The sequence below is a fragment of the Rhinolophus ferrumequinum genome, chromosome 13 (assembly GCF_004115265.2).
Source record: "Rhinolophus ferrumequinum isolate MPI-CBG mRhiFer1 chromosome 13, mRhiFer1_v1.p, whole genome shotgun sequence".
Lineage (NCBI taxonomy): Eukaryota > Metazoa > Chordata > Mammalia > Chiroptera > Rhinolophidae > Rhinolophus > Rhinolophus ferrumequinum.
The window spans coordinates 46,182,321-46,206,645 of NC_046296.1; the positions used below are offsets into that span (position 1 = coordinate 46,182,321).

Consider the following 24,325-nt stretch of genomic DNA (forward strand, 5'->3'; position numbering starts at 1 on the left):
ACCAGAAATGGTGACTATGTGGCTATATATAAGAGATATTTCCCTCATTTTAAAATCTCTTTGAAAGATAATTGCCTATTCAAAGCAAAAGTAATAATGTATTTTGCGCTTTATAATATATGTAGAAGTAAATGTATGATAACAATGGCACAAAGGGTGAGAGAGGGGTAACAGAAATATACTCTTACATTTTGTAAAGAAATTTGATAAAGTTTATATGTCCATATACCTTACAATCCAGCAATTATACACCTAGGGATATACTCTGGAGAAACTCTCCTTCATTTGCATAAGGATACATGAAGGAAAAATTTTATTGTGGTATTATTTGTAAATAGTGAGAAATTTACAAACTAAACTGAGAGGACTCAAAAAATAAAATTACAAATGAAAGAGAAGGCATTACCAGTGATAACAGAAATACTAAGGACCATAAGAAACTACTATGAACTATTACACACCAACAAATTAGATAACCTAGAATGAAAAAAAAATCCTAGAAAACAACCTATCAAGACTGAATAACGAAGAAATAGGAAATCTGAACAGACCAATTACTAGTAAAGAGATTGAATCAGTAATCAAAAAACCTCCCCAACAACAAATCAAAGGCATCCAAAACAAGAAGGAAGAAGTACAATTATCTGTTTGCAGATGATGTGATGATATGTATAGAAAACCCTGAAGACTCCACCAAAAAAAAAAAAAAATTAGGCAAGAGAAGGAAACTGTTACAATAAATGAATTCAGTGAAGTTGCAGGATATAAAATGAATATACAAATATCAGTTGCATTTCTATACACTAACAACAAACTATCAAAGATACATTAAGAAAACAATTCCATTTACAATAGCATCAAAAGAATAAAACAGGGATAATTTAACCAAGGAGGTGAAAGATCTCTTCACTGGAAACTATAAGACACTGATGAAAAAAACTAAAGCAAGACTCAAATAGATGGAAGATGTTTCACGTTCATGGATTGGAAGAATTAATATTGGACAAACAACAGTGATAATTGTGACGTACGCTTATCATTTTAATTTAGAAAATATGCTCTGGCTAGGACTTCCAGTAGTATGTTGAGTTAAAAAAGCTTTTCCTCTAACATTAGGAAAAAGACAAGGATGCTTCCTCTACACTCCTGAGCAGGGGCTCTTGCTTGTCAGCTTGTCCTACCACAGAAGGATGGCCTTATCCTCGTTTCCATCTTCCAAATCTTGCACCCACTGCTCATCAGTCAGTGGCAGAACTCAAATTATATCCAGAACTTTAACTCCATAGAAATCTGGAAAATGTAGTTTTTACCCTCTATATGTTATAATCCAGGATATGAGGAGACATAGAAGAGAATAAGAATGGAAACTAAATAAAAATTAATATCTAGTACAGTCCACTCCTTCTACCAATAATCTTTCAAGCAAACAAAACTACATTCCCACCTAATACAGTCATTCCCTTATTCAAATGAAAGCATGCATACCCTATCCCTTAAATCTTTATACCCATTGCTATGCGATGTTCTTTCCTCTTCTGTTTTAGTCACGATCCCACCTTAAGATACTCTAATGTAAAGACTAAGTTATAAAATTAACCACCACCAGCAAACCTCATATAAAAGGAAAGAGGAAAGCCATTAAAAGAAGTTCATGAATACATACAAAAACAAAACAAGGAAAAAAACATGCACCGCTTCTATGGTGCTTCATTCTGAAACTGGTCATGAGACCATCATTGGTGTTTATAATTTCCTCTTCATTGGTTCCCTTTGCCCTTAGAAGTCTCCCCAACTACATAGTAGGGCGATATAAATCAACAATCCTGAAAGAGCTGAGACCTTAACAGTCCTGCCTGTGTTGGACAGCTTTAGACTTCCATCAACATTTATCATTGAACATGTAATTACCAGAAAGAACCTCAAAGAAACCTCTGGGTTGAAGACATACTCATCCTTGACTCCACTGCGTGGCTGTATCACTATTTGCCCGGCGTAATTCACATCAATCAGCCCAGTTGCTAACTTCCTTATTTTTGTGATGACTTGATGGCATGATGAACCTGTAAAATCCAGATGCACTCTCAAGTTCCTGCGCAAGGAACTATGTGTCTCCTAGTGGAGAACAGCCCAATGTCATAGGAGCAAGAAAGCACTTACTTTGCAAGTGTGTGATTAGGTTTAATTGTGGGAGACAAGCTTTTCACTTCTACCGTTTCCTGGTCTCCTGTATTCTGGCCGTGAAAGAAACAGCAACTTGGTTTAGAGCATATATTGTACTTGAAGGACTGTACACTCAGCTTGCTGTGTTGTCACCTACCTGGGGCTGTAACTGAGTCTTCAGTACTCCATCCCACAGTCTTCTAAGGCCAGCTGCTTTTTGGTGGTGATGATCATAATAAAACCATTGATCCCATGGTAGTCAGTGTCTGCCTTCTTTTTCTGCAAAATGGGTTCCTTAGTGAGGTATAACATGATGGTGAACAAGATATTCAGGATGTCCAACAATGATGGTGTTGGCAGAAGCACTGCAAGGAAGGAAAAGCAAATCCATAGCTGGAATACATGTTTACTCCACAGAGGGCAAATCCCTGCCCACTCCATGATGGAAAGGTCGCCACGTAACCAGTCTGCCACAAAGTGACTGGCTGGTCTTCCTTGGAGTATGAGAATCCACACTGGGGGCTCAGGGTTGGTCTGTGTTGTTGACACGCTAGGTACTCAGCAGCCTGGATGGGAATTCCCTGTTGATGAACTCACATGTATCATCCAATTCCTGCTGCCATTGCCTCTTCATTCATTTTGAAAAAACACTGGGGTAGCTGGGAAAGCTGACATCCATAGAAGTCGTCTTGCCCACTTGCTTCTCAATAGCCTCCTCAGAAGTGCGTGCCTGTGGAGGTGAACATTCACAAGAGAACCCAATATGCTCCTAACTCTGTGTCTGTTCTAAGTGGTTCACCCACATCATTTCCCCCAGACCTCCTTATCATCGACCCTCTGATCTTGTTCCTTCCAAATGTCTGAATATCCAGCTAAATGGTTAGCCATTGGTTCTGTCCAAGCCACTGGCTTTCTCTTTTTCCAAGTGACAACTAAAGGTACTGCTCAAAATTCTGCCCACTGGGAAGATTTCCTTTCTCCCACTATCCTTTAGGACCACCTCCCAGCGGGGCTATTGTAATACCTCAATCCACTTCTGATTAATGGCAGTGTGTTGTGCTTCATTCGAATATTTCTTTCTCAATCATCTGGCCACAGGAAACTCCCCATGAGTTCAGAGATTGGGTTGATAGAGCAGGAGTGATAGAGCCTTAGATAGCTGCTCGTGTAACATGCCTGTGGACTAGCATCTTTTTTGAGTCCTAAGAATGTCGGGACCAGTTTATCACCACTGAAGATCTTTGGTTATTGAAACTTTCTGATTACTGCTCTGACCCTGATGCCCTTTCTTTGGGGTTTAAGTGTTGCCACATGGCCTTTGCTACTCTGGGAGCCATAGTACACATTGAAATCAGGGAGCATCTCCCATCAACATTCCCCACCAGCAGTGGTCACCATTCATTACAGAATTTTCAAGGATGCTGATGCTCCCCCTCTCCAATATATTTCTCAATGCCTGGTGAAAGAGGATCCTTTGGATTTTCTTGGGGACCATGTTTAGGGAGTGAATGAATAGGTTGCATATGATTAATCTATTCCAATGTTCCTCATTCCCTACATACTTTTTTTTTATTCATTTCAGGTGTACAAAACAATATAATACTTAGACATTTATATCCCTCACAAAGTGATAACCCCCCTCCTTTTGATTTCTTCCTCTGTATTACTTGACATCACAGTTTTACTTAATGTGTGCCAACCCTGAGGCCAGATTGTAATAAACCAACTGAACAAACCATTAGAGCCATTCCCCGCTGCTGGAGCCAGCACATTGAGTGCATAATCTAAATTATATTTATTTTGCCTTGTTACCTTTAGAACCATTTCCATGCATATTTCCTGGGTTTCTGCTGGGGAAAAAATTAGTAAAATCTTGCAACTCTTTTATTGTGTAAACTACCTCCTCTGGATCAGATCTTGTCGGTATCCATTGGTGGCATCCTAGCATCTGATTCTAGTTCTAGGAGTGAAGGAATGAGGTAGGATGGGACATTTGGAGGTGACTACTTCAGGATCTTCAAGCTACGTAGGCTGTACCATCCTTAGCAAACAAAGGTGGAAGGACTGTGGACACTCAACAGAATTTGGGAGGGCAGTGGTACTTGGACTCATTCAAATCCATCCAAGTTCCCAGGGCCTCATTCTTTCCCAATCAATGCCCTTAATGTTCACATAAAAGACTTGGTGAGGCTACATCTTAAACTTATATTTTAAAATTCTGCTACCTGCGGCATCAGGCTCTGCACCTGATCTTTACAACATCTGCCCTGAAGCTCCATGTAAGAGGTTCTTCTGGGGCAATCATAAAAGTTTGTGTCCTCTGACGGTACTTGAGCTTATCATTTTCTTTTCTAGGCTCTCTTGGGCAGTTCCCGGGCTTCAAAATGTCAGGAAACGTGTCATTGCTATTGCCATTGCTTCTGCCACAGCCACCCCACTGCCTGAGGCTGGCAAATGGATTCCTGCAAACACCCACCACTGCTGGAGCTTTTTGCTGCCTGGAAATGCCACAGAAAGATGGCTCTGCCTCCCATCTACTCGTATATTCCAAACACCCCACAAGTGCTTCACATTTGGGAGACTTAAATCATGTCCAAGACCTAAGCTACAAGGAAAACGTAGTTTTTAGCCATTGATACCCTGCAAAATGAGGGGATGTAGAAGAGAAGTGGAAAAGGACTCCTGGAGCCAATGCGCAGTATTTAATGTATACTTGAGGTCCAACTTAGGACCACCTCTCTCTTTTACTCTAGCTAAGGTGTTAAGGGTACAGACTCCTGCTTCTAATTTTAGCTCCCTCTGCTTACTAGCTGTGTTATTTAACTTCTCTGTGCCTCAGACCTAAGTTTCATCATCTGTGAAATGGGCACAGCAATGGCACCTACCTTGCAGTGTTGTTGTAAAGTAAGTCCTCAGCACTCTTTAGTCACCGTGTCAATGAATCAGTATTACTCTGGGAGTGTGTCATAGTCCATTAGGTGAGTAGGATTTCTTATAAATCGAGGACTATTGATGAGGGCTTTGGTAGTAAACTCCATGAGGTCCCTTAAGGAGCAGCAGGTGGCTCACCTAACTGCTGGGCCGGTGCTTGGTAGGTACAGCGGCTGGCAAGTATCTGTTGAATGAGCGGTTGGATGGGTGCAAACAGACAGAAGGAAGATTATTCCCCTGGCCAATTCATCCCCAGCCTTGTATGTGACCTGGCAGCAGTGTGGAAAGGAGACCGAGTGCTTTGGTGTTTAGGGGCCTGACCTTGAACTGAATGCTAGCTTTGCCACTTTCCAGCGGCAAGACCCTGGGCGAGTTAATTTACTCAGTTTCTTCTATTGTAAGATAAGGCTGATACTATCCACCCTGACCCCCACCCCCAAATGTTTGCGTGTTAGAGGAAATGGGATGTTTGATCCTGGAGCCTAGTTCAGCGAGTGCCTGGCGCGCCACGGGCGCTCGGAGACTTCGGTGTCCTCCCCACCTCCTACGGATCCTTACCTGTACCCGGTCCTGACAGCCCCAGAAGCCCGGGTGGGGATACAAGGGTCTGGACGCGCGCCCAGGAGCAGGAGCGGCACGTGCGTGCCTGCCGCGCGGACTCCCAATGGAAACGTCAGTCTCCAGATCCCGGATCCAGTAAGGACTAAAACGGGAGGGGGCCGGGCGGCCGCAGCGGAAGGCGGAGTCCGCAGAGAAAACGAAACTGAGACCGAGGTGTCCAGATCGGACAGTGCCTCGGGAGACAGTGACGGCGCGAAGTAAACTGGGCGGCGGGGCGCCGGGCAGCGCGGGAGGCGGCGAGGGGCGGAGAGCACAGGGGTGCAGAGGCGCGCGCGCAGCCCGCGTCCTCCGTCGGCTGCGAGGCCCCTGACTCCTGGCTCAGGCCCCCTGGCGAGGTGCGGGAACCTTTTCGGACCCGGGCAGCGTGCTGGGAACTGAAATCCATTTTCTTCCGGTGAACAGTTTTTATCACAGTAAGTAACGAATAGCCCAGGACGGCGTTGGGGGGCGAGGGAATCGAGTGGAAAATAGATCGACCCTATGACTTGACAGAGAGATGGGAAATATGCAGCCCTGAATTACCTATAGATTGGCTCTGTAATCCCTGGCCCGAAATCTCTTGCCTAGACAGTTACACTTGTTTCCTAATTGCCTGGCTTCCCCCTCCCCAACCCCTTTCCTGCCCCCCTCCCTTCCCATTTCGACCCCTTACACCCTCTTCCCCCTCCCCGCCCCCCCCCCCATACTTCTCAACACCGTCTCTGGGCTCACAGGCAAGTCCCCTTATTCCCTCCATTCGGACCGCACTGCTGTTCTTGACACGCAGCCAAGCATACACCCCTGCCTCTGGGTCTTTGCACTGCCAGTTTCTTCTTCCTGGAAAGCTCTTTCTTCCCTCAGATACCTGCATAGGCCCATCCCTCAGTGTCCCCTGCATTTCTTCAGTGTCACTCTGTCAAAGCAGCTTTCCCTGAACAACCTGCTTATAAGAGAAACCCCACCCGCCCCTCCCTGTCACCCTTATTTTACTTCAGTTTTCAATATATCGCTCTGATTTTTTTTTATGGCTTTGTCCGTGTTCCTCCACTGGTAAGTTCACCGGAGCAGGGTTTTGTTCACTGGTATAACCCCAGCACTCATTAAATAGTTGTTTAATGAATGGTAATTCATAAATTCTCTTTTGAATTCCAGAATAATGAGACTTCCTAATACCTGTGATTTCTTTAGTACTAAAAATGCCTTGCCAGTTAGAAGCTAAAATATACACTCTCTGCTGTCATTTAGGAACTTAGAATCTTGGGCAGACTGTGCTCTTTTTCTTCAGTTTGCTTATTTGAACCTGAAGATCCACAACACGTGATCTCTGGTTTATTCGTTTAATTCATCAGATACTGCTTGAATGCATGTTGCATGCCAACCATTGTGCAGGCCCTGGAGGGGGCTAGGCCGGCAGACGCTCACGTCTGCCCTAAGGGGAATGCCAAAGTATCTTCTGGGCAAGAGTAAAATGGACACATAACCGTTTGTTAGAGATTATTGTGGTGATTTCTTTTAGGGAAATGGTAACTTAGTATTAAGACAACTATGTATTAAAAGTAGTTAAAAAGAAACCTATTTCTTTTTCCCCAAAACTTGTAAGTACTTTTCAAACATGCCAGTTCAGTACCTTATTAGTTTACACGTATATTTCACTTAAAGTCAAACTGGCTTGTCATTCTGCTGATCAGCAGTTAAGAGGTAACAGTGCTGAGAATGTAAAAGCATTTGATAGGACTTCTGGTTAAGTAATTGCTAAGGACTCTTCCATAACTGCTGTTCTGAGATCTGTGACCCCCCCTCCAATTTGATGTATGGTCTCATGGTTGTGACTAAACTAAATGAGACTTTGGTTTCTGAAAATAATGGTACATCTACAGACCCTTATCTGAAACCCTTGGGCCAGGTGTGTTCTGGTCTTCAGAGATTTTGGATTTTAGAAAGGCAATACAGCATACACCCTGTCTATTACGTAATGCTCTCAGCAGGATTTGGGGGTGACACTCTAGGTATAATGAAACATATTTCTGCAGTGAAATGTATAAATAGGCACCAAAGTATGATACAGACACTCAATTGATCATGCCAGTTTAGGTTTAGATAAGGGGCTACAAATCTACCAAAAACAAAACAAATGAAAACAAAGAAAACCTTAGTTTTTCAGTGCTTTTTGGATTTTGGAATTGCAGACCAGGAGCACCATTTAGTGGGGCCCACCAGTGTGCCAGATGCTTTTCGTCTGATTTATTCCTCACAACAACCTGTGAATCAGGTGTTTTTTAGGTCATGAATCAAAGACTCAGAGAGATGTCTAGCCCAGATCTCTGTGGCTCTAACGCCTAACTCTCTTCACCGCCCTCAGCACTGACGAGAAGGTATTGCCTTTGCTCAGATCAGGGCACTTCTAGCACCTCGCTTCCAGCCACCACCATTGCTCACCACCGTTGTTCACCCAAGCCACTGCCACAGCCTCTGCTTGGTCTCCCAACTTCTACTCATGCTCTGCTTCCCCTTTCCATACCCAGCATTCTCCGTACTCTCCGTAGCATCGGAGGGGTCATTTGAAACATCAATCCAGTCACATCACCCCTCTTCTTAAAATCCTCCAATAGCTTCCTAGTGGAGTAACATCCATACCCTATAAGGGCTGTGTGCTGTGGCACCTGCCCACCTCTCTGACTCATTTCCTACCCTTAACCCCTCATTCACGGTGCAGCAGTCCCCTTGGCCTTATTGTTATCCCTCCAAAGTCTGCACTGGCTCCTGCTCCAGGGTTTCCTCTGCCTGAGCTACTCCTCCCCCATATATTGGTATGATGGGCTTTCTCATCATTCAGGCTTGATTTAAATATTCCCTCCTAAGGAGGCTATTCCCTCACCACTGTATCTAAAACCACCTCCATCATATTTCTGCCCCCACCTGCCAACTCACTCTCTAAGATTCCATATCTCTGTTTAATTTCATCATAGCACTTCTCGGTCATCTGGCCATCATAATACCCACTCCTGTTATTTATTTCTGCACATGTTCTGTCTTGTTTATATCTGTATACTCAGTATCAGAACAGTCCCTGACATTTGATAAGCACTTACTGAATGAATGAAGAAAAGATGCACAGAAAACAACAGGCGAAGAAAAGGGAGAAGATGAGAAGGTTTAAAGGGGAGTACTTAATTTTAATTAATCATTCTCTCATTCAACTATACACCATCTTAGTGTTCAGCATTTACCACTTGCTACGGGGTGTTGGTGATACAAAAATGAGTAAGACGTAGAAACTGCTCCCCAAAGAGCTCACTGACTATTTTGGAAAGCAGTGAGGGCAGTGAAGGTTGCTGGGCAAGGTGGAGTGGCAGACCTATAGAGGGGCACTGCCCCTCCAGCAGCAGAGAAGTCTGTGTTGATCCTCACGCATCACTGAGAAGTGCCTGGTAGGTAGAGGATGAAGAGACTGCATTCGAAGCAGAGAGAAAAGCTTGTGACAAGTCATGAAGGTGAGGGTGATCTGGAGATATTTTGGTATTTATGTATTCATTATTGAGTAAATAATGTCATTGTGGTATGCCTGGTCCCTTCCCTCTTGTAGCTCGTGGTCTCTTGGAAGACAGTTAAATAAGCAGTTGCAATAATGGGAACAAGGGCTGTGGTAGAGCACCAAAACAGGACCTCTTCTAGGGTTTCTGGGAAATGACGTTTGAGCTGAGATCTATAGGAAGTAGAAGTTCAACAGGCAAAGGGAGCAGAAGGGATAAAGTCAAGAACATTTCAGGAGGGAGCATGTTGGACAGAAGCCATTAGGAGTCAGGAAACAGCCAATTGGGGCGTACTTTTGAGAACCATAGTGGAACCATAGGTGGAATTTAAAGCCACAAGCCTAGAGGCAATGACCAAGGTAGTGAATGTAGGTACAGCAGAGAGGAGATCTAAGGACTGGGCCCTGGGACATGACAATATTTAGAAGGAAGATGAAGAAGAACCGAGAAGAGAGACAGAGAAGGAGCAGCTTGTGCAAAAGGAAGAAAACCAGGAAAATGTAGTGTCTTAGAAGTCCAAATTTAAAAAGGGACAGGAGGGAAAAGGGAATGAGCAGCCATGTCAAACGCTGGTTTAAGGTCAAGTAGATAAGGAGAACTGACTATTAGTTTTAAAGATGGGGAAGCCATTGGTAACCTTGACAAGAACAGTTTTGGTAGCTTGTGGGGACTGTATGATTGGATTGATGTTTTAAAAGATCATAGTGTGACTACTATTAAATTTGAAAAATGGAAAATGATAAGTATTGGTGACGATGTGGAGAAATTGGAACCCTTATGTATGCATAGCTGGTAGAAATATAATACGATGCAACTACTGTGTAAAACAACTTGATGATTCCTCAAAAGGTTAAACACAGAATTGCCATATGATTTAGCAGTTCCACTTCTAGGTATATACCCAAAATATTTTAAAGTAGGGACTTAAATAGATAATTGTACAACAGTATTCATAGCAGCGTTATTTGCGCTAGCCAAAAAGTTGAAAGAATGCAAGTGTCCATTAACAGATGAATGGATAAATGAAATGTATATACATATCGTGGAATATTATTCAGTCTTCAAAGGAGGAAAATTCTAACACATGCTACAACATGGATGAACCTTGAAGACATTTTGCGAAGTGAGATAACCAGACACAAAGGACAAAAGTTGTATGATTCCACTTATATGAGACGCCTGGAAAAGGCAAATTCATAAAGATGTAAAGTATTGTTCGTTACCAGAGGCTGAGAGGACAGGGAATTGAAAAGTTATTGTTTAATGTGTACAGAGTTTCTGTTTGGGAAGATGAAAAGAGTTGTGGTGACGGATAGCACTGATTACTGCACACCACTGTGAATGTGCTTAATACCTGTGAATTGTACCCTCTAAAATGGTTAAAAGGGTACATTTCATGTTGGGTATATTTTACCACGATGACAATAAAATCATGATGGCCCCAGAATAGCGAAGGAATTTCAGTGGCTGTGAGGAACTGGTTCTGAGGTTCTTGCAGCAGTCCAGGAGTGAGATGGCAGTGGTTTGAACCAGGATGGAGGCTGTCGATGTTGTTGAGAAGTTGAAGGATTTGGGGGTTAGGACTAAGAAAGCAGGGAAAGGAAATGTCAACAGTGCCTCCCAGATTCATGGCTTTCAGACATGGATGGATGGTGGAGTCATTTTCTGAGAAAGGAAACTCCAAACCAGCTTAAGGGAAGATCATAAATGCAGTTTTGGATCTTTTGAGTTTAAAGTTCTTTGAAGACATCCAAGTGGAGATGTTAGCTAGAAAGATCTGAAACTCAGAGAGAGGTTCATAAGTGATATGCAAAGTTTAGAGTTAACAACAATAGATGATCACTGAGGTGGACGTGAAAGAAATCACCCTTTTACTGTCTCAGGCAGGTGGACAAACTTGCATTTGACACTCAGTGGAAGCAGAGAGCAGAGTTAAAGTGAAGCACCCCTTCCTTTTTCGGCCAGTTGAATTTTGAAAATAGAAAACTGGGGAGCAATTAGCTTGATTGTGCAGTCCATGAGAGAGAAAGAAAGATTTTGTAAGAAAGTTTTGTTCTCTGGACTTATGTATGGCTGGGATGAGTCACTAAAGGAAATTCTTCTTATCCTATTTTGTCTCCTAAACTGGATTGGGAAAATCAGATTAAATATGTTCCGTGAGTGTCACTTCTTTCAAACATCACTTCTATTGTAGGTTACTGAAAGAAGAAATGGCCAGTGATTTTATATTGGGTTACTTCTTAGAAGAACTTAATAAATACCAGCAGATGAACAACGTAAAAATTAAGTATCGTGAACTGGGCAAGAGAGGACCCCCGCATGATGTCAGGTAAGATGCTATTAAGAAAAGCATATATCCCTATGAAATGTAAACGAGGAGAATGGCAACTGTGGCACAATTTTGAAGTCAATACTTTAGCTCTAGAGCAAAGTTGCCACAGAGTTCTGTGAGAGTTCTTTGGGCATAAAATGGTAACTTCAGAGGACTCTAGAGAAAAAAGAGGGTTTGAGCTTTTATATGCTTCAAGATGATGTGTTATTATGCTGTTTGGAAGTGACTGCTTAAACCCTATATTGAACATAGATTAAAACCTTGAAAGGTAGTCATAAGAGGCAATGGTGATTGGAATACTAGATAATGCATGAGTTTAATAATATTTTGTGACTATTTTCTTTGTAATCAGGTATACATTTCAAGTTATAATAGAGGAAAGAGAATTTCCAGAAGCTGAAGGTAGATCAAAGAGGGAAGCAAAAAATGCTGCAGCCAAATTAGCTCTCGAAATACTTAATAAAGAAAAAGAGGTGAGTAATTATCTTTTTTTCCCCTAGTGAAAGGGGACTCACAAATATATTTTGTATTTTACTCTGTGAGAAAATACCCACATACAGAATAAAGCCATTCACAAGTTCCTTTACATTCAGAAATTTAATTCAGTCTTTTTTCCTGTCTCCATTTCTGTAGAACCTTGAATGAGAGGTATGCCTAGGAAAGAGTGGGCAAAGCTGGATAATACCTATTTAGAGTGCTGAGAGCAGTGACATACTCTAAAGTTGAGCAAACATGGAAAGGAAACAGAGAAAAATGAGCTGACAGGTGCTGGCAGGAGTCCCTCTACCTAACTGAGTGAATACAGTAAGAAAAGGACAAAGAGATGAAAGTGATTGTGAGGAAAGTGATGTATATGAAGGGCAGGTGATGGAGAAACCAACATATTTATAATTGGTATCTCTGAAGATGAGCACAGAGTAACTAGTACAGAAAAAGCTAGCTATCTGAAGACATTTCAGTAGAAAACATTTCTGAAATTAAGAAAGACCTGGTGGAAGATTAAAACAATTCAACAGATATAGAAAAACAACCACCAAGAGCAACTTCAATTATTGTGAAAGTACTGAGTCTAGTGATGAAGAGAGAATCCTCAAGTGGAGGCAGAAGAAAGGAATTACGTAAAATGAAAAATGACAAAAAGTATCATGCTGGCCATAGCAACATTAAAAGCCAGGAGACAGGGGAACAGCAGCTGTGAAATGAGACAAGAAGTCATTTATATGTGGGATAAAAGACGGTTATTCTCAGACATTGAAACTTCTGGAAAAATTTAGTTTTTAAGATACTTTCCTGAAAAATCTTCCTAAAAAATGTCACCCTTCTAATCACAATTGCAAAAAATAAATCAGGAAAATCACAAACTCATAAATTGTTAATGAGCTAGAAAACCAAGTCAAGAAGTTAGAAAAAGAACAATAGAATACTTCTCTTCAAAAAAGCAGCAGAAAGAAAATAATAACATTAAGGGCAGAAAGTAATGTAAAAGAAAACAAAGCAATAATAAAGAAGATCAATAAAGCCCAAAGTTAATTGTTTAATAAGATTAATAAAGTTGAAAACTTTGGACAAGATTTTTGTCAGATTAAGAATAAAAGAAGGTGGAGATAACAACGAAAGGAATGACACTATTATATTCATTTTTCCCATTAAGTTGTCATCCAGGATATAGCTTTTGTTCAATATTTGTTACCGTGTTTTTTGAGATTTACAAAGGGTATAGCGAGCTAGAAAGTGTTACAGTATTTTGCATAGAAAAACAGAAAATTGACTATTTTATTTTTCCTTATGAAACTATAAAAGGAAAATGGATGATTCCTTTCCTATTGTTAAAATTTATTCTTGTGGATTTTTTCTGGTAGAGGAAGTATATACTTACATGTTGACTCAAGGTAATGTAGTAGGGAAATACATAAAATCTAAGATGTCTTTCAAAGGCTCATTTAGTAATTTTATTAGAATAATAAAGCGTTAAATCTTGGTTGTCATCTATATTAAACAAAATTTTTTTTTCTTTGTAGGAAATTAGTTCTTTATCAGTGTCAGCAAAAGATGCTTCAGATTTAACCACTGGGAATTACGTAGGCATTCTTAATAGGATAACCCAGAAGACAAAACTACCTATAAATTATGAAATTACCTCTACTTGTGAATTGAGCACGGCTGGGCCCGGAAGGTGAGGTGTAGTTCGGTTTTTCCTTCTGCTTCATTTTATCTAAGCAATAGAATGAGCTTATTTTCATGTCGAATTTTCCAGAAATATTTGGTCTTTTTGTACATTCTGCGTGGAAGGTATTATAAGACTTATGAGCAATTGTACATCTTTGTAATTAAAATATTGAAATGCTTTATTGCTGAACACTTGGAACCCGTGTACCATAATTGATCAAATCTGGGTGATCCTTTATTTCTGAGGTATAGCTGGATGGTTTAATTTGCAGGAAACCAAAGAGCGAATGAGGTGCCCTGCTTGAGGGATGCAGAGACCTGCCTACCCCTGAGGTCGCAGTGGGAGTGGCTGTGTGAAGACAGCTCTGCCACACATGTGGAATGACTCTCTTTTCACCATTGTCAGATTAGAGTGCTGTCTTTTCAAGTGACTGCCTTTCAAATTTGATTAAATGGTATATCGCTCTGCAGGCAAATACCATGTATTAGAAGTAATGGGTTTCACCTTGACTGTGAGGAGGCCAGGATTTGAGGAATCTGCTGCGAGGGGACTGACTAGAGCATCAGAGTCACTGAGAATGTCACCAGTGAGCTAAGACTTGTAAGTGAGGTTAAAGAAAGGAGTAGACTGAGAAAAACAGAAAACAAATGAGTATGAGGGAGATTGTTTCTCAGCTACAACCAACCAGTTTTATAAGAGAAGAAGAAAAAATCTAAAATCTAAATACAAATAGTCCAAACAACACTTGAAGATACTGTCCTCTGAATTGAGCTATTTACGTCTGACTTTTACTTGGATGGCTTTTAGGGCAGAATTAGGAAGAGAAAAATGTGATACTATTCCTTGGAATGAAATAGTCAAAAGTGAATTCTGTGTGTCAATCTCAATAAATTAAGAGACTATTTCATTTTTCTGTAGCTCACCTATTTGGTTCCTGTGAATTAAGTACTCTAACATTAGATTCCTAAAAGAGCAGAAATCTTCTTAGAGGGTGCCCAGGGAAAATAGAACCTGTAGAAATGATTGAAGTCGCTCAGCCCAGCTCCCTAATTCTCGCTTTAGGGCCTAAAGGGGAAGAGTCGCCCTGGTTGGGTGTGTTTCCCTCTATGGCAAATAATACTGGAATAATTTTGTAGTAATGTATAGTAATAACTCCATGATATTTATTTTGTCCATTGCTTTGTCACCTTAAAAATAGTTCTTGTATAATAATGTTGTAGGGTAAGGGGGGTGGGAGGTGGGAGATGAGGGTAAGGGGGATCAAATATATGGTGATAGAAGGAGAACTGACTCTGGGTGGTGAACACACAATGTAATTTATAGGTGATGTGATACAGAATTGTACACGTGAAATCTATGTAATTTTACTAACAATTGTCACCCCAATAAATTAAAAAAAAATAGTTCTTGTATAAATGTCTAAGTATCCTGGCCTAAGCACAAATGTTCTTGCATCTGACATGAGTATGGTGTGGACTTCAGCATGGGGGTTTTGCACTATGGGGATTTTCTTAGGATTTTGTGCACATAATCCAGCATTTTGTGTGAAAATGCTGAGGTTAGAGCAAAATCCTGCTTTGCCCCTTCCCTACAAAACACTGTGACTTCATTGTTTTTCCTGTAGAAGCCCCACTTTCTCTTCTGGCTTTTTCTTTCCCATTTGAGCATCTCTGAAAAATTCACTGGGTCATCTCTTTTCCATCTCTACCTTCATATCTTTTGACCTTTAGGGAATTAAAAAAGTCACCACTTAGATCCTTTAAGCCAGACCTTTGAATGAAGCAACAAAGAATTAGAAATTGCCTGGAAAATGCAAGCTGAGCTGTCAATCCGTCCTGGTTATTCTGACAAATGGGTCAGCCATCTTATTGAAGATTTAAATTATACAAGATATGAAATATAAATCTACCTATTAAATTAGTGTTATATTAAGGCCATTGCTGATAAGTATTTTGTTTTTCAAATCATAAATTAAATTTACTATTTTTTGGTATTTATGTAAATACTCTCCATCATTTCTCCTAGGTTTCATTGTAAATGCATGATTGGAAAGGAAGTATATGGTGATGCAATAGGTTCTACGAAACAGAATGCAAAACAATTGGCTGCCAAACTTGCATATGAAAAGATAGGAAAAACCTCGAAGGTGTGTACTTCTTTGGATTTATTTTTTGTATTTTGAAATTCTCTCTGAAGTTGAGTTGAGGTTTGACTGTGTTTACATGATGCTAAGACAGCCAGTCACATAGCAAAAGGATACCTCGATTCTGTGTCCCACCAGTGAGCCATGCATTAATCTCATGGCTGTGAATTTGGTAAATGTGGGGAAATAAATGTGGTAGTGCACAGAGACGGAACCACTGTGGGGACGTCATTTAGTTGCACTTAAACCTTCTGAGAAAGCTCTTTTTCTTTCAGAAAGATGACGTACTTTCCCCCGTTTCTTCCACTGTTGGGTTCAGTAACAACAGAAGCAACTCTTCGGAGACAAACATGTTGTAAGTGTGTACAAACAACTGTGAAGTTTAAGAAATTCAAATTGCTGCTCCAAAGAGCAAATTTTTATGGAAATGTTTAATGTTTAAGGAGAAGTTAGTGAAAGAAATTAGTGACCAAAAAAAATTGAATTCATAAACTAATAGTTGTCCTCCTTTCTTCTAGTGATTATGAATCACCACCTGAAAGTGGCTTTTCAGCAAGTGGATCAGAAAGAAGTGAAACCAGTGACAGTTTTAGCAATTCTTCTTCATCTTCATCTTCCGTGGTACAGTATTTGTCTCTAAGCTTCCGAGTTAATCTTATTTTCTTTTGTGCTTCTTCATTTTAAAACAACCTTCAGTACCCAACCATAATTTTTCGATTTTTAACTGATGTGCTCTTACTAAATAATATTTGGCAGCCTTTGACTCTCTCCTTTCTTTATGAATCTCCATCCTTCAGATGCAGAATTCTCCCACTTTTTACTCCCTTCTTTTCTTCCTACTAACCTTCATATTTTCATATGTTCTTATGATCTTGCTTCTTCTACCAAATAGACAGTGTTTAAAAGTTTCATTAATATAGCTCTGCTTCTGTTTTACAAACCTCAGAACTAAACTTAAAATAAAAACTAAATTTAAAAACCAGATAATTTGTGTGGTAATGATTAGTGTCACAAAAGTATCCTATTTATAAAGAACTACAAATCAATAAGAAAAAGACAAGCATCTCAGTAGAAAAGTGTACAAACGATCTGCACAGACAATTTCACAGAAGAGATACCTAAATGGGCAAGCGACATGAAAAGATGCTTTACTTCATAGTAATTAGGAAAATGCAAATCAAAACAACAGTTAGATACCGTTTTAAACTCATCAGATTGGCAAAATTTGAGTCTTGCAGTACTGTGTTGGCATAGCTATATTCCACTTATAACTATTATATGTTGCTGGCAGAAGTAGAAATCAGTACAACCATTTTGGAAAACATTTTGGCAACATGTAGTAAAGTTGAGGGTGTGCCAGCTGCACTGCAAGGGGTTCCCTTCCTAGGGCTATCTCCTAGAGAAACACTCACATGTATGCACAGAGAAACATGTATAAGAATGTTCTTTGCAACGCTGTATATAATAGGAAGACATTAGGCAGACAGTAGAAATCATATTGCTCATTAACACAATAGCTAAATTAATCAGTAGCATAGTCACCAGGCAATATAGTGACTCACTGGTGATATGAGCTCAAGAAATCTTAGTCTGATGCTTCCCACTCTATATGAACATATTTAAATTGGTGAAAGAAAAAAAAAAGCCCACAACATCGACCAGAATAAAAGTGAATATGAACGAAGAATAGCTATGTGAAATGAATTTTTGAGGGCTATGTCGAAGACTCTTCTTTTTTGCTATGTGTCAAAATTATTAATTTGTGCTGAAAATGAAACTGTCATCATTGTAGTTTTTAACCGGTGATCAGATCAGCAATTCATGGGGAATTATTTGGAAGTCCACCCTGGGGCTCTGTATGTGTCTTTATCAACTCTGTAAATGACGGGTGACGTGGTGAGATCTGCCGGCCACAGGCTCACCAGGGAAGCCATGTTCTCTCTCTGGAGAACCAGTGCTTCTGCAGAACGTGCCCTACAATTGCCTGTTTTGTCTTTCCTGCCATATCTGTCCGGTCGCTATAAGAGATGAGGACATTGATACATAACCAAGTAAACTGAGAAGCACGTCTTGATAAGAGTACAAAAATCGGTGAAGCTGTTAATCTTATGGACCAAGAAATGTGGTCATAGAACCAGCTAGAAGTATAGGAGGAGGGATAGCAAGAAAAACAACATGATTGATTTCAACCATCTGAAATGATTTCCCATTCTCTTGTTACAGAGTGACCTCAGAAATAGTCAAAGGAAGGTGCAAATGTGAGTATCATTATGCATTGAACATAGTTTGAAATGAAGTTTTCTTTCAGACTTAGCTTATCAGCTTTATTTATTAAGTCTTCACTACTTGTAGAGAATTATACACCCTTTTTGGGTGGAGTTTTGAAAAGTGGAAAGTATGGTTAAAGATCACAAAAAGCTTGAAATCTATAAAAATATCTTAAATATGTAGAGAAATCTTTGAATGTATGCATACAGTACACTGTAGACATAAAGACCTATGGGGGCATCGCTAGAGTAATTGGTTAAGGGCATTATTTTGGAAGTGGGCTTGGAGAGGTGTTTTCAAGAGAAGTACATTATTCTGCAGATAAGCAGCTAGGATAGAAAATGGTGTAGTAACTCAGGTAAGGGAAAAAAAAGAGGAACTGTTATGTAAATTATGGTGAATTCATTTCTTTTTAAATGAAGAGAAAAGCAAGAATGTACATATAGTCAACAACGAGCGTGAGATGGCAGCAGGGGCCTTTATGAGCCATGAGTACACTCTGAACAATAGATGATGTGTTGAGGAAAGAGTTCTTCTGACGTGGGTGTTTGGATGGAGAGAAGAGAGGTCTGTGTGTGAGATAATCAGGCCGTCAGCCATGGTTATAGTGGCAGAGAGGAGGTATAAGGAGAATTTTTGAGACTGACTATAAAGGAGGAGTAGCTAGGACTTGAGGGAATAGAGTTAGAGTAATTGAATGAAGACGACGCAAAGGAGAAAGGACTTGAAGATTGTTCCTTGTGAACGGGGTGCAGACAAGAATGATGGCACGGAGAGTGTTAAGGAAGGCGAAGGCTTAAGGGCTTCGAGGAAGATCGCAGTTTGTATGTGTTTAGGTTTAGGTGGTGTTTGAACTCAATTGCAGGTGGCTTACCACCAGTAAGGAACAAAATGCAAAGGCAGAAATGCAAGGATATAGATGTCCTGAGGTTTTGAGTCTAGAGGAGAAAAGGGAAGGTTAGTAGCACGCCAAACCTGAATGTGTTAAGGCAAAAAAAAAAAAAGGAACCAGGGAAGGAATGAAAAATTATTAGCGGACAGAGGGAAACCTGAAGTCTATTGTGTGTGTTTTTTAAAGAAAGGTTAACATTTGCCACTCTGTTATTCTAATAGTTGACTGAAACTATAAAAAGCCTAGTGCGTAGCATAAAAACCCACTCTAAACAAGTTATATTTGCTTTCAGTTTTATTGGAGTTTTACATTCTTCTCTTAATTTTTCAGAAATTTGGCAGCTAAATTTAACTCTCCAATAGTAGGAAATGAGTATACTACGGAAAACAGGTAAGAGGGAACTGTAAAATAGAATTTGCTTAAAGATACGTTTGTTAATTCGACAAAAGTTTCATAAGGGACTGTTATACATCAGACAGGTTATGTTATATTTCCACCCAAATGGTGTAATTGTTTTAGCATAGTCAGACCCACAACGGATCATTGTCTCTGGGAGAAGTCAAAGTTAGATCAATCGAAATGGAATGTGGTAATGTACATCTATGTGATGCTTATGTGGATTTCTCAGACACTATGGCAGTTTTTAATAATGAAAGCAAATATTCCTATAAACCAGTGATATCCCCTCCTCCCCCCCAAAAAAGTACTCCTGCAGGAATCAGAATGGATCCACTTGAATCTGTTTTCCATTTTCCAGCTCCATACCAGATTTCACTTTGAAAAAGGGTTCCTCTTGTGGTAGGTCAAGTGTTTGGGTTTAAATAAAATATCTAAAATAAAGGAAGCCTATTTGCAGCAGGAAGACATTGAATATAAGTTTTAGTAAACAATAGAGAACCCATAGATATTGAATAAGTACCTAATATATAGCTGGCACTGTGCTGGGCCTTGGATCTATAAGTGGGACAAATAGAACAGCTCCTGCCCTCACAGAGTTTTGTGGGGGTGATGATTACATGAAAAAGTCTGAAATTACAAACTATGGTCAGAGGCCTCAAGGATGAAGCAGCACCAGGAGGTGGGGGGCTCTGGGGCTCTGCAAAAGAAGAGCATGTGGGTAGGTGAAGATGGGACAGGTGATGTGAGTGTTCAAGGAGCAGAGAGAAGATAGTGGACATGGAGGGCAGCAAACAAGGACGCAGGCCAGGAGACAAGCTGGAGAGGGAGGCAGGGGTCAAATCACATGGCCCCTTATAGGCCACTTGAGGGCTTTCTGTTTTTTTGCTGAATGCAGAGCTAGGCTGTTGGTTATTAGGCACACAGGGAGATGCAATCAGACCAAATTTTTATCACACTGGTTGCTGTGTGGATCATGGATTGAAGAGGAGGAGAGGAAGTGGACTATTTGGTTAGCAAAGTCCTACAGGACTCGCATGGAAGCTTGGCCTGGTGTGAAGATGTCAGAGATGGGAAAAGGGCAGATACCAGTGATACATTTTAGAAGTAGAATTGGCAGGGCTTCCTGATGGAAGGTGGGGCCTGAGGGAAAAGGGAAAGCCAGGCAGTTAAAGCCTGGACAGGCTCAGAGCACCTGCTCGTTTCTCTTATAACATCTTGGTGGTAGCTGTGGGACACATATGGTGCTTATTTCTAAAGTTTCAGACCTGTGATTAGACTCTTTATCGTGGCTGTTGTACAGTCAAGAGTTAACTGTGACTCCCAGAGGTGATCTGTTATGTTGCTGGGGAGAAGGGAGGAACTATCCTTCATGATTCAAGAGTTTCTGTGAAGTGGGCCCTTCTTTAGAAGAGGAGAGTCATGTTTGTTATACGGTCCATTTCATTAGTGACATAAAGGGAATGTAGAAGGGGTGGGGACCAGCTAGCATCCAACCTTAGAATAATAGTGGCATTTATCTTTTAAGGTTTGTCAAGGATTTTCTAGAAATAAAACAACTTGACTCGGGAGGATATGGCGATGTTTTCACAGCAAAACACAGAATTGATGGAAAGACTTATGTTATTAAACGTGTTAAATATGATAATGAGTAAGTAGTAAATGTTTTCTTTTTTTTGAATGAGAAGGTATGTTGAAACTGCACTATTTTTTTTTATGTATCTGTCTTCTTCATCAGTGTATTATTTACTTTTTTCCAGTCCTTAAAAATCTCATTCTACCATCAGAATGAGATGGTACCACTTGGCTTACTCTGAAATGGTTATTTCAGTTAAAAAATGGATATATAATTGATCATTCTTTTAAGGCTGTCTTGATGAAAACTGATGTTATAGAATCATTTAGCTTAAGGTGACCTTTGAGATTTTCTAGTCTCATCTCTTTATTTTACACATGCAGAAACTAAGATCTAAAGATGTGAACTGATTTTTCAAAGGTAAAAATAGTTGGTAATTGTTCTGGTTGTCTATGATCACATACTACACCATTCCAAAATACAGTGGCTTAAAAACAACAGGGTATTATTATCCCTCATGGTTCTGTGAGTTGATTGTGTTCGTCTGGGTCAGTCTCACTTGGGGTCTGCCATGCATTTGCAGTCAGGAGTCTTCTGTAGGCTTGGCCAGGCCGGACATCCAAGATGGTTTTCTTACGTGGGTAGCAGTTGACACTGGCTGTAGGCTGGAAGTTCAGCTGGGGCTGTTAACCAGTGTCTCCACATGGCCTCTTTATGTGGCCTGGGCCTTTCACAGCTTAGTAGCTGGTTACTAAGAAGGATTGTCCCCAGAGCAAATCATCCCAGGAGAGAGCAGCAAGGCTGCTTTTGACCTACTCTTGGAAGTTTTGCGTAGTATATTATATTGGTTAAACAAAGTCACTGAGGCCAGCCCAGATTCAAGGGAAGGGCAAATAGACTCCATCTTTTAGTCTGAGGAGTGGGTGCGTGTGTGGGGAGGGAAGGGATTGATGATGACCATCTTTGGACACTATCTATTATGTTAACAAGGTGGAGATTTAGAACTCTGGAATGCCAATCCACTCTGTTTCCACTGTAACCCATTGCTTCCCATGTTGGTTTTATGTATTATCTGCACCATCCCCCCACGCCACCCTTGTTGGATAGCAAAACTCCTTCAAGGAAGACACATAGGAAGGAGGTCTTAAATCACATGTCACCAGTTTACCAATCTCGCTTTTTGTTTTCTGGCAGTTGTTACTACGTGTAAGTTGGCCAGACTGGTCCTTCAAGGACTAGAGAAGGAGATGGAAAGGGGACATGGGCTAAGGAAAATGACCTGAGCAAAGGAGAAGCAGGCGGGGAGTCCTAGGGGCTCTTCCTCTCAGTCGTACAAATCTCTTTTCTGTCCCATGGACAGTGCCTTGCAGTTGAGATACCTTCAGATCTTCCTGGCATCAAAACAGTGCTTTTTCCTTCTTCACTGTTTTGCTTAACAGGAATGAAATACTGTTGTTCCTACTATTCAATAGCAATTTTATTAATGGAAGTACCTAATGGTGATGAGGGTACAGTATTATGGGACATTTTTAGTGGCTTCATAAATTGCTATAACACAGTTAAAATATACTCGGAAGTATTAATCTACAGCCATAAAAATGTTTATATGCATTGACGCATGGATTTCCTGTCTGGGAACCTATTCTAAAGATATTACCCAAATTACGGGAAAAAGCTGTGCAAACGTATATAGATCACAGTGTCATTTATTTATAACATGAAAAATTAGAAAAAACAAAATGTCCAGCAATAAAGAAATGATTAAGTATCTTTTGTTCTCTTCCCTGATCAGTGGCTATTTTGAAGTCATTAAAAATGAAGGTTATATGCTGTAAATATTTACACATGAAGTGACGCAATGCTGGAAGTTGCTTCAGAATAATCCAGGGGAAGATGAGGAAGTGGGTAAGAGAATAGATGAAACCAAACTGGCCAGGAGTTAACAACCATTTCATCTGGTTGATGGCTAGGTAGGGGTTCATTATACTATTTGCTCTACGTTTTTATACTTTTGAAAACTTACATTAAAAAGTTTATACATGATGGTTACACAAATTGTAAAACAACAAGGAAAATTGTAAAGATAACATGTGAAAGAATAGGATAAAAATTATATACTATAATTAAAAATATATATAAATATATAGGAAGAAACACAATAAGAACTAACCTAAAATAATAACTCCTTGTGTTAGGATCATCAATGTATGAGTAATTTTTTCTTTATTTTCACAAATTTTATGTCATATAAAATTTTTTTCAAATTAAAAACTGAAAGTGTACAATGTTTGCTTATCTTTTCTAATCCTTGAGATCTCAAATTTGTTTACTCCATTTAGCGCAGAATTGTCTGTCTCAGCTCCTGACTACACATCCCTGTAAAGCTCCCACAATGTACAGTGAAGTCAGTTTCTCTACATATATCTCCTCCTTTGGGTATTTTTGCCACCCACGGAGTGTTCTGAATGAAGTTCTCCATGCTGCCTGGGTTACCTACCCTCTCTTCCCAAATGGGGTTTGTTTATGAAATCCAAAGTAACTTTAACAGAAGTCTAAACAACACATAATGTATGAATTAGGCACCCAAAATTGTATCGTTGGCATTTCAAGGACTACTACAAATGACTTTTAAATTGTCTGATGTTTGGGCTGATTTAAGTCACTGCTCTTTCTTTTATGTCGAGAGTGGAAAATATGATAGCTATGCTTGTTTTCTGTATGTTCACTTTTTCTTTTTCAGTGCCCCTGGCTTTTTCATACTATCGCTCAGGCTGTGGGAACCTGGCGACTGTTTAATAAAGGAGTGTTGATAGTTGTTTCCTGTTACTTGAGGTGTTTTGTTATTATCAGGGATGTGTACTGATTATTTCTCATTCTGTTTCTACTGACTAGGAAGGTAGAGCGTGAAGTCAAAGCTTTGGCAAAGCTTGATCATCAAAATATTGTCCGTTACTGTAGTTGTTGGGATGGAAATGATTTTACTCTTGAGGAAAGCAACAGCAAAAGGTAACTAAAAAGAAATGCTCATAGGTATAGTAGGATGGAGGAAACTGTCATTGACTATGTGTAGGCCACCGGATAAGGCCATTAATTAATACATTTAATAATCACAACTGCAAACACTGAAACACTGTTATGACTCCATTCTGCAGGTAAGGAGACAATGAATAGTTTTTTCCTTGGTCCTTCCTAGTTTCTCATTGTCCTCAGCTGTTTTCAAAATGTCAGGTTTGGCTTTCCTGACTCCATTTTTTAATGTATAGGCTTGCTCACATGCCCCAATTTCAGTCCAGACTATAAATGCAGTTTTGTGAAGGAAGTTTGAACATG

The 24,325-nt window shown here is 40.1% G+C and overlaps 2 protein-coding genes across 2 annotated transcripts in view; one reads left to right on the forward strand and one right to left on the reverse strand.

Annotated features, from left to right (window-relative positions):
• CEBPZOS (CEBPZ opposite strand) overlaps positions 1-5,778 on the reverse strand; it is a 48,866-nt gene extending 43,088 nt beyond the window's left edge. Inside the window, exons 1-4 of the mRNA XM_033124401.1 lie at positions 5,650-5,778; positions 5,046-5,275; positions 2,758-2,890; positions 2,318-2,525 (exon numbers count right to left, since the gene is read on the reverse strand). The gene's annotated coding sequence lies outside the window, so the exon portion shown is untranslated. The remainder of the gene's footprint in view (positions 1-2,317; positions 2,526-2,757; positions 2,891-5,045; positions 5,276-5,649) is intronic.
• A 91-nt stretch (positions 5,779-5,869) lies between these two features.
• Positions 5,870-24,325, forward strand: part of EIF2AK2 (eukaryotic translation initiation factor 2 alpha kinase 2) — a 28,146-nt gene continuing 9,690 nt past the window's right edge. Inside the window, exons 1-11 of the mRNA XM_033124390.1 lie at positions 5,870-6,125; positions 11,416-11,550; positions 11,906-12,026; positions 13,572-13,726; positions 15,746-15,866; positions 16,139-16,218; positions 16,382-16,484; positions 18,087-18,121; positions 19,354-19,413; positions 20,948-21,070; positions 23,888-24,001. Coding sequence (XP_032980281.1) covers positions 11,432-11,550; positions 11,906-12,026; positions 13,572-13,726; positions 15,746-15,866; positions 16,139-16,218; positions 16,382-16,484; positions 18,087-18,121; positions 19,354-19,413; positions 20,948-21,070; positions 23,888-24,001 — 1,031 coding nt within the window. The 5' untranslated portion in view covers positions 5,870-6,125; positions 11,416-11,431. The remainder of the gene's footprint in view (positions 6,126-11,415; positions 11,551-11,905; positions 12,027-13,571; positions 13,727-15,745; positions 15,867-16,138; positions 16,219-16,381; positions 16,485-18,086; positions 18,122-19,353; positions 19,414-20,947; positions 21,071-23,887; positions 24,002-24,325) is intronic.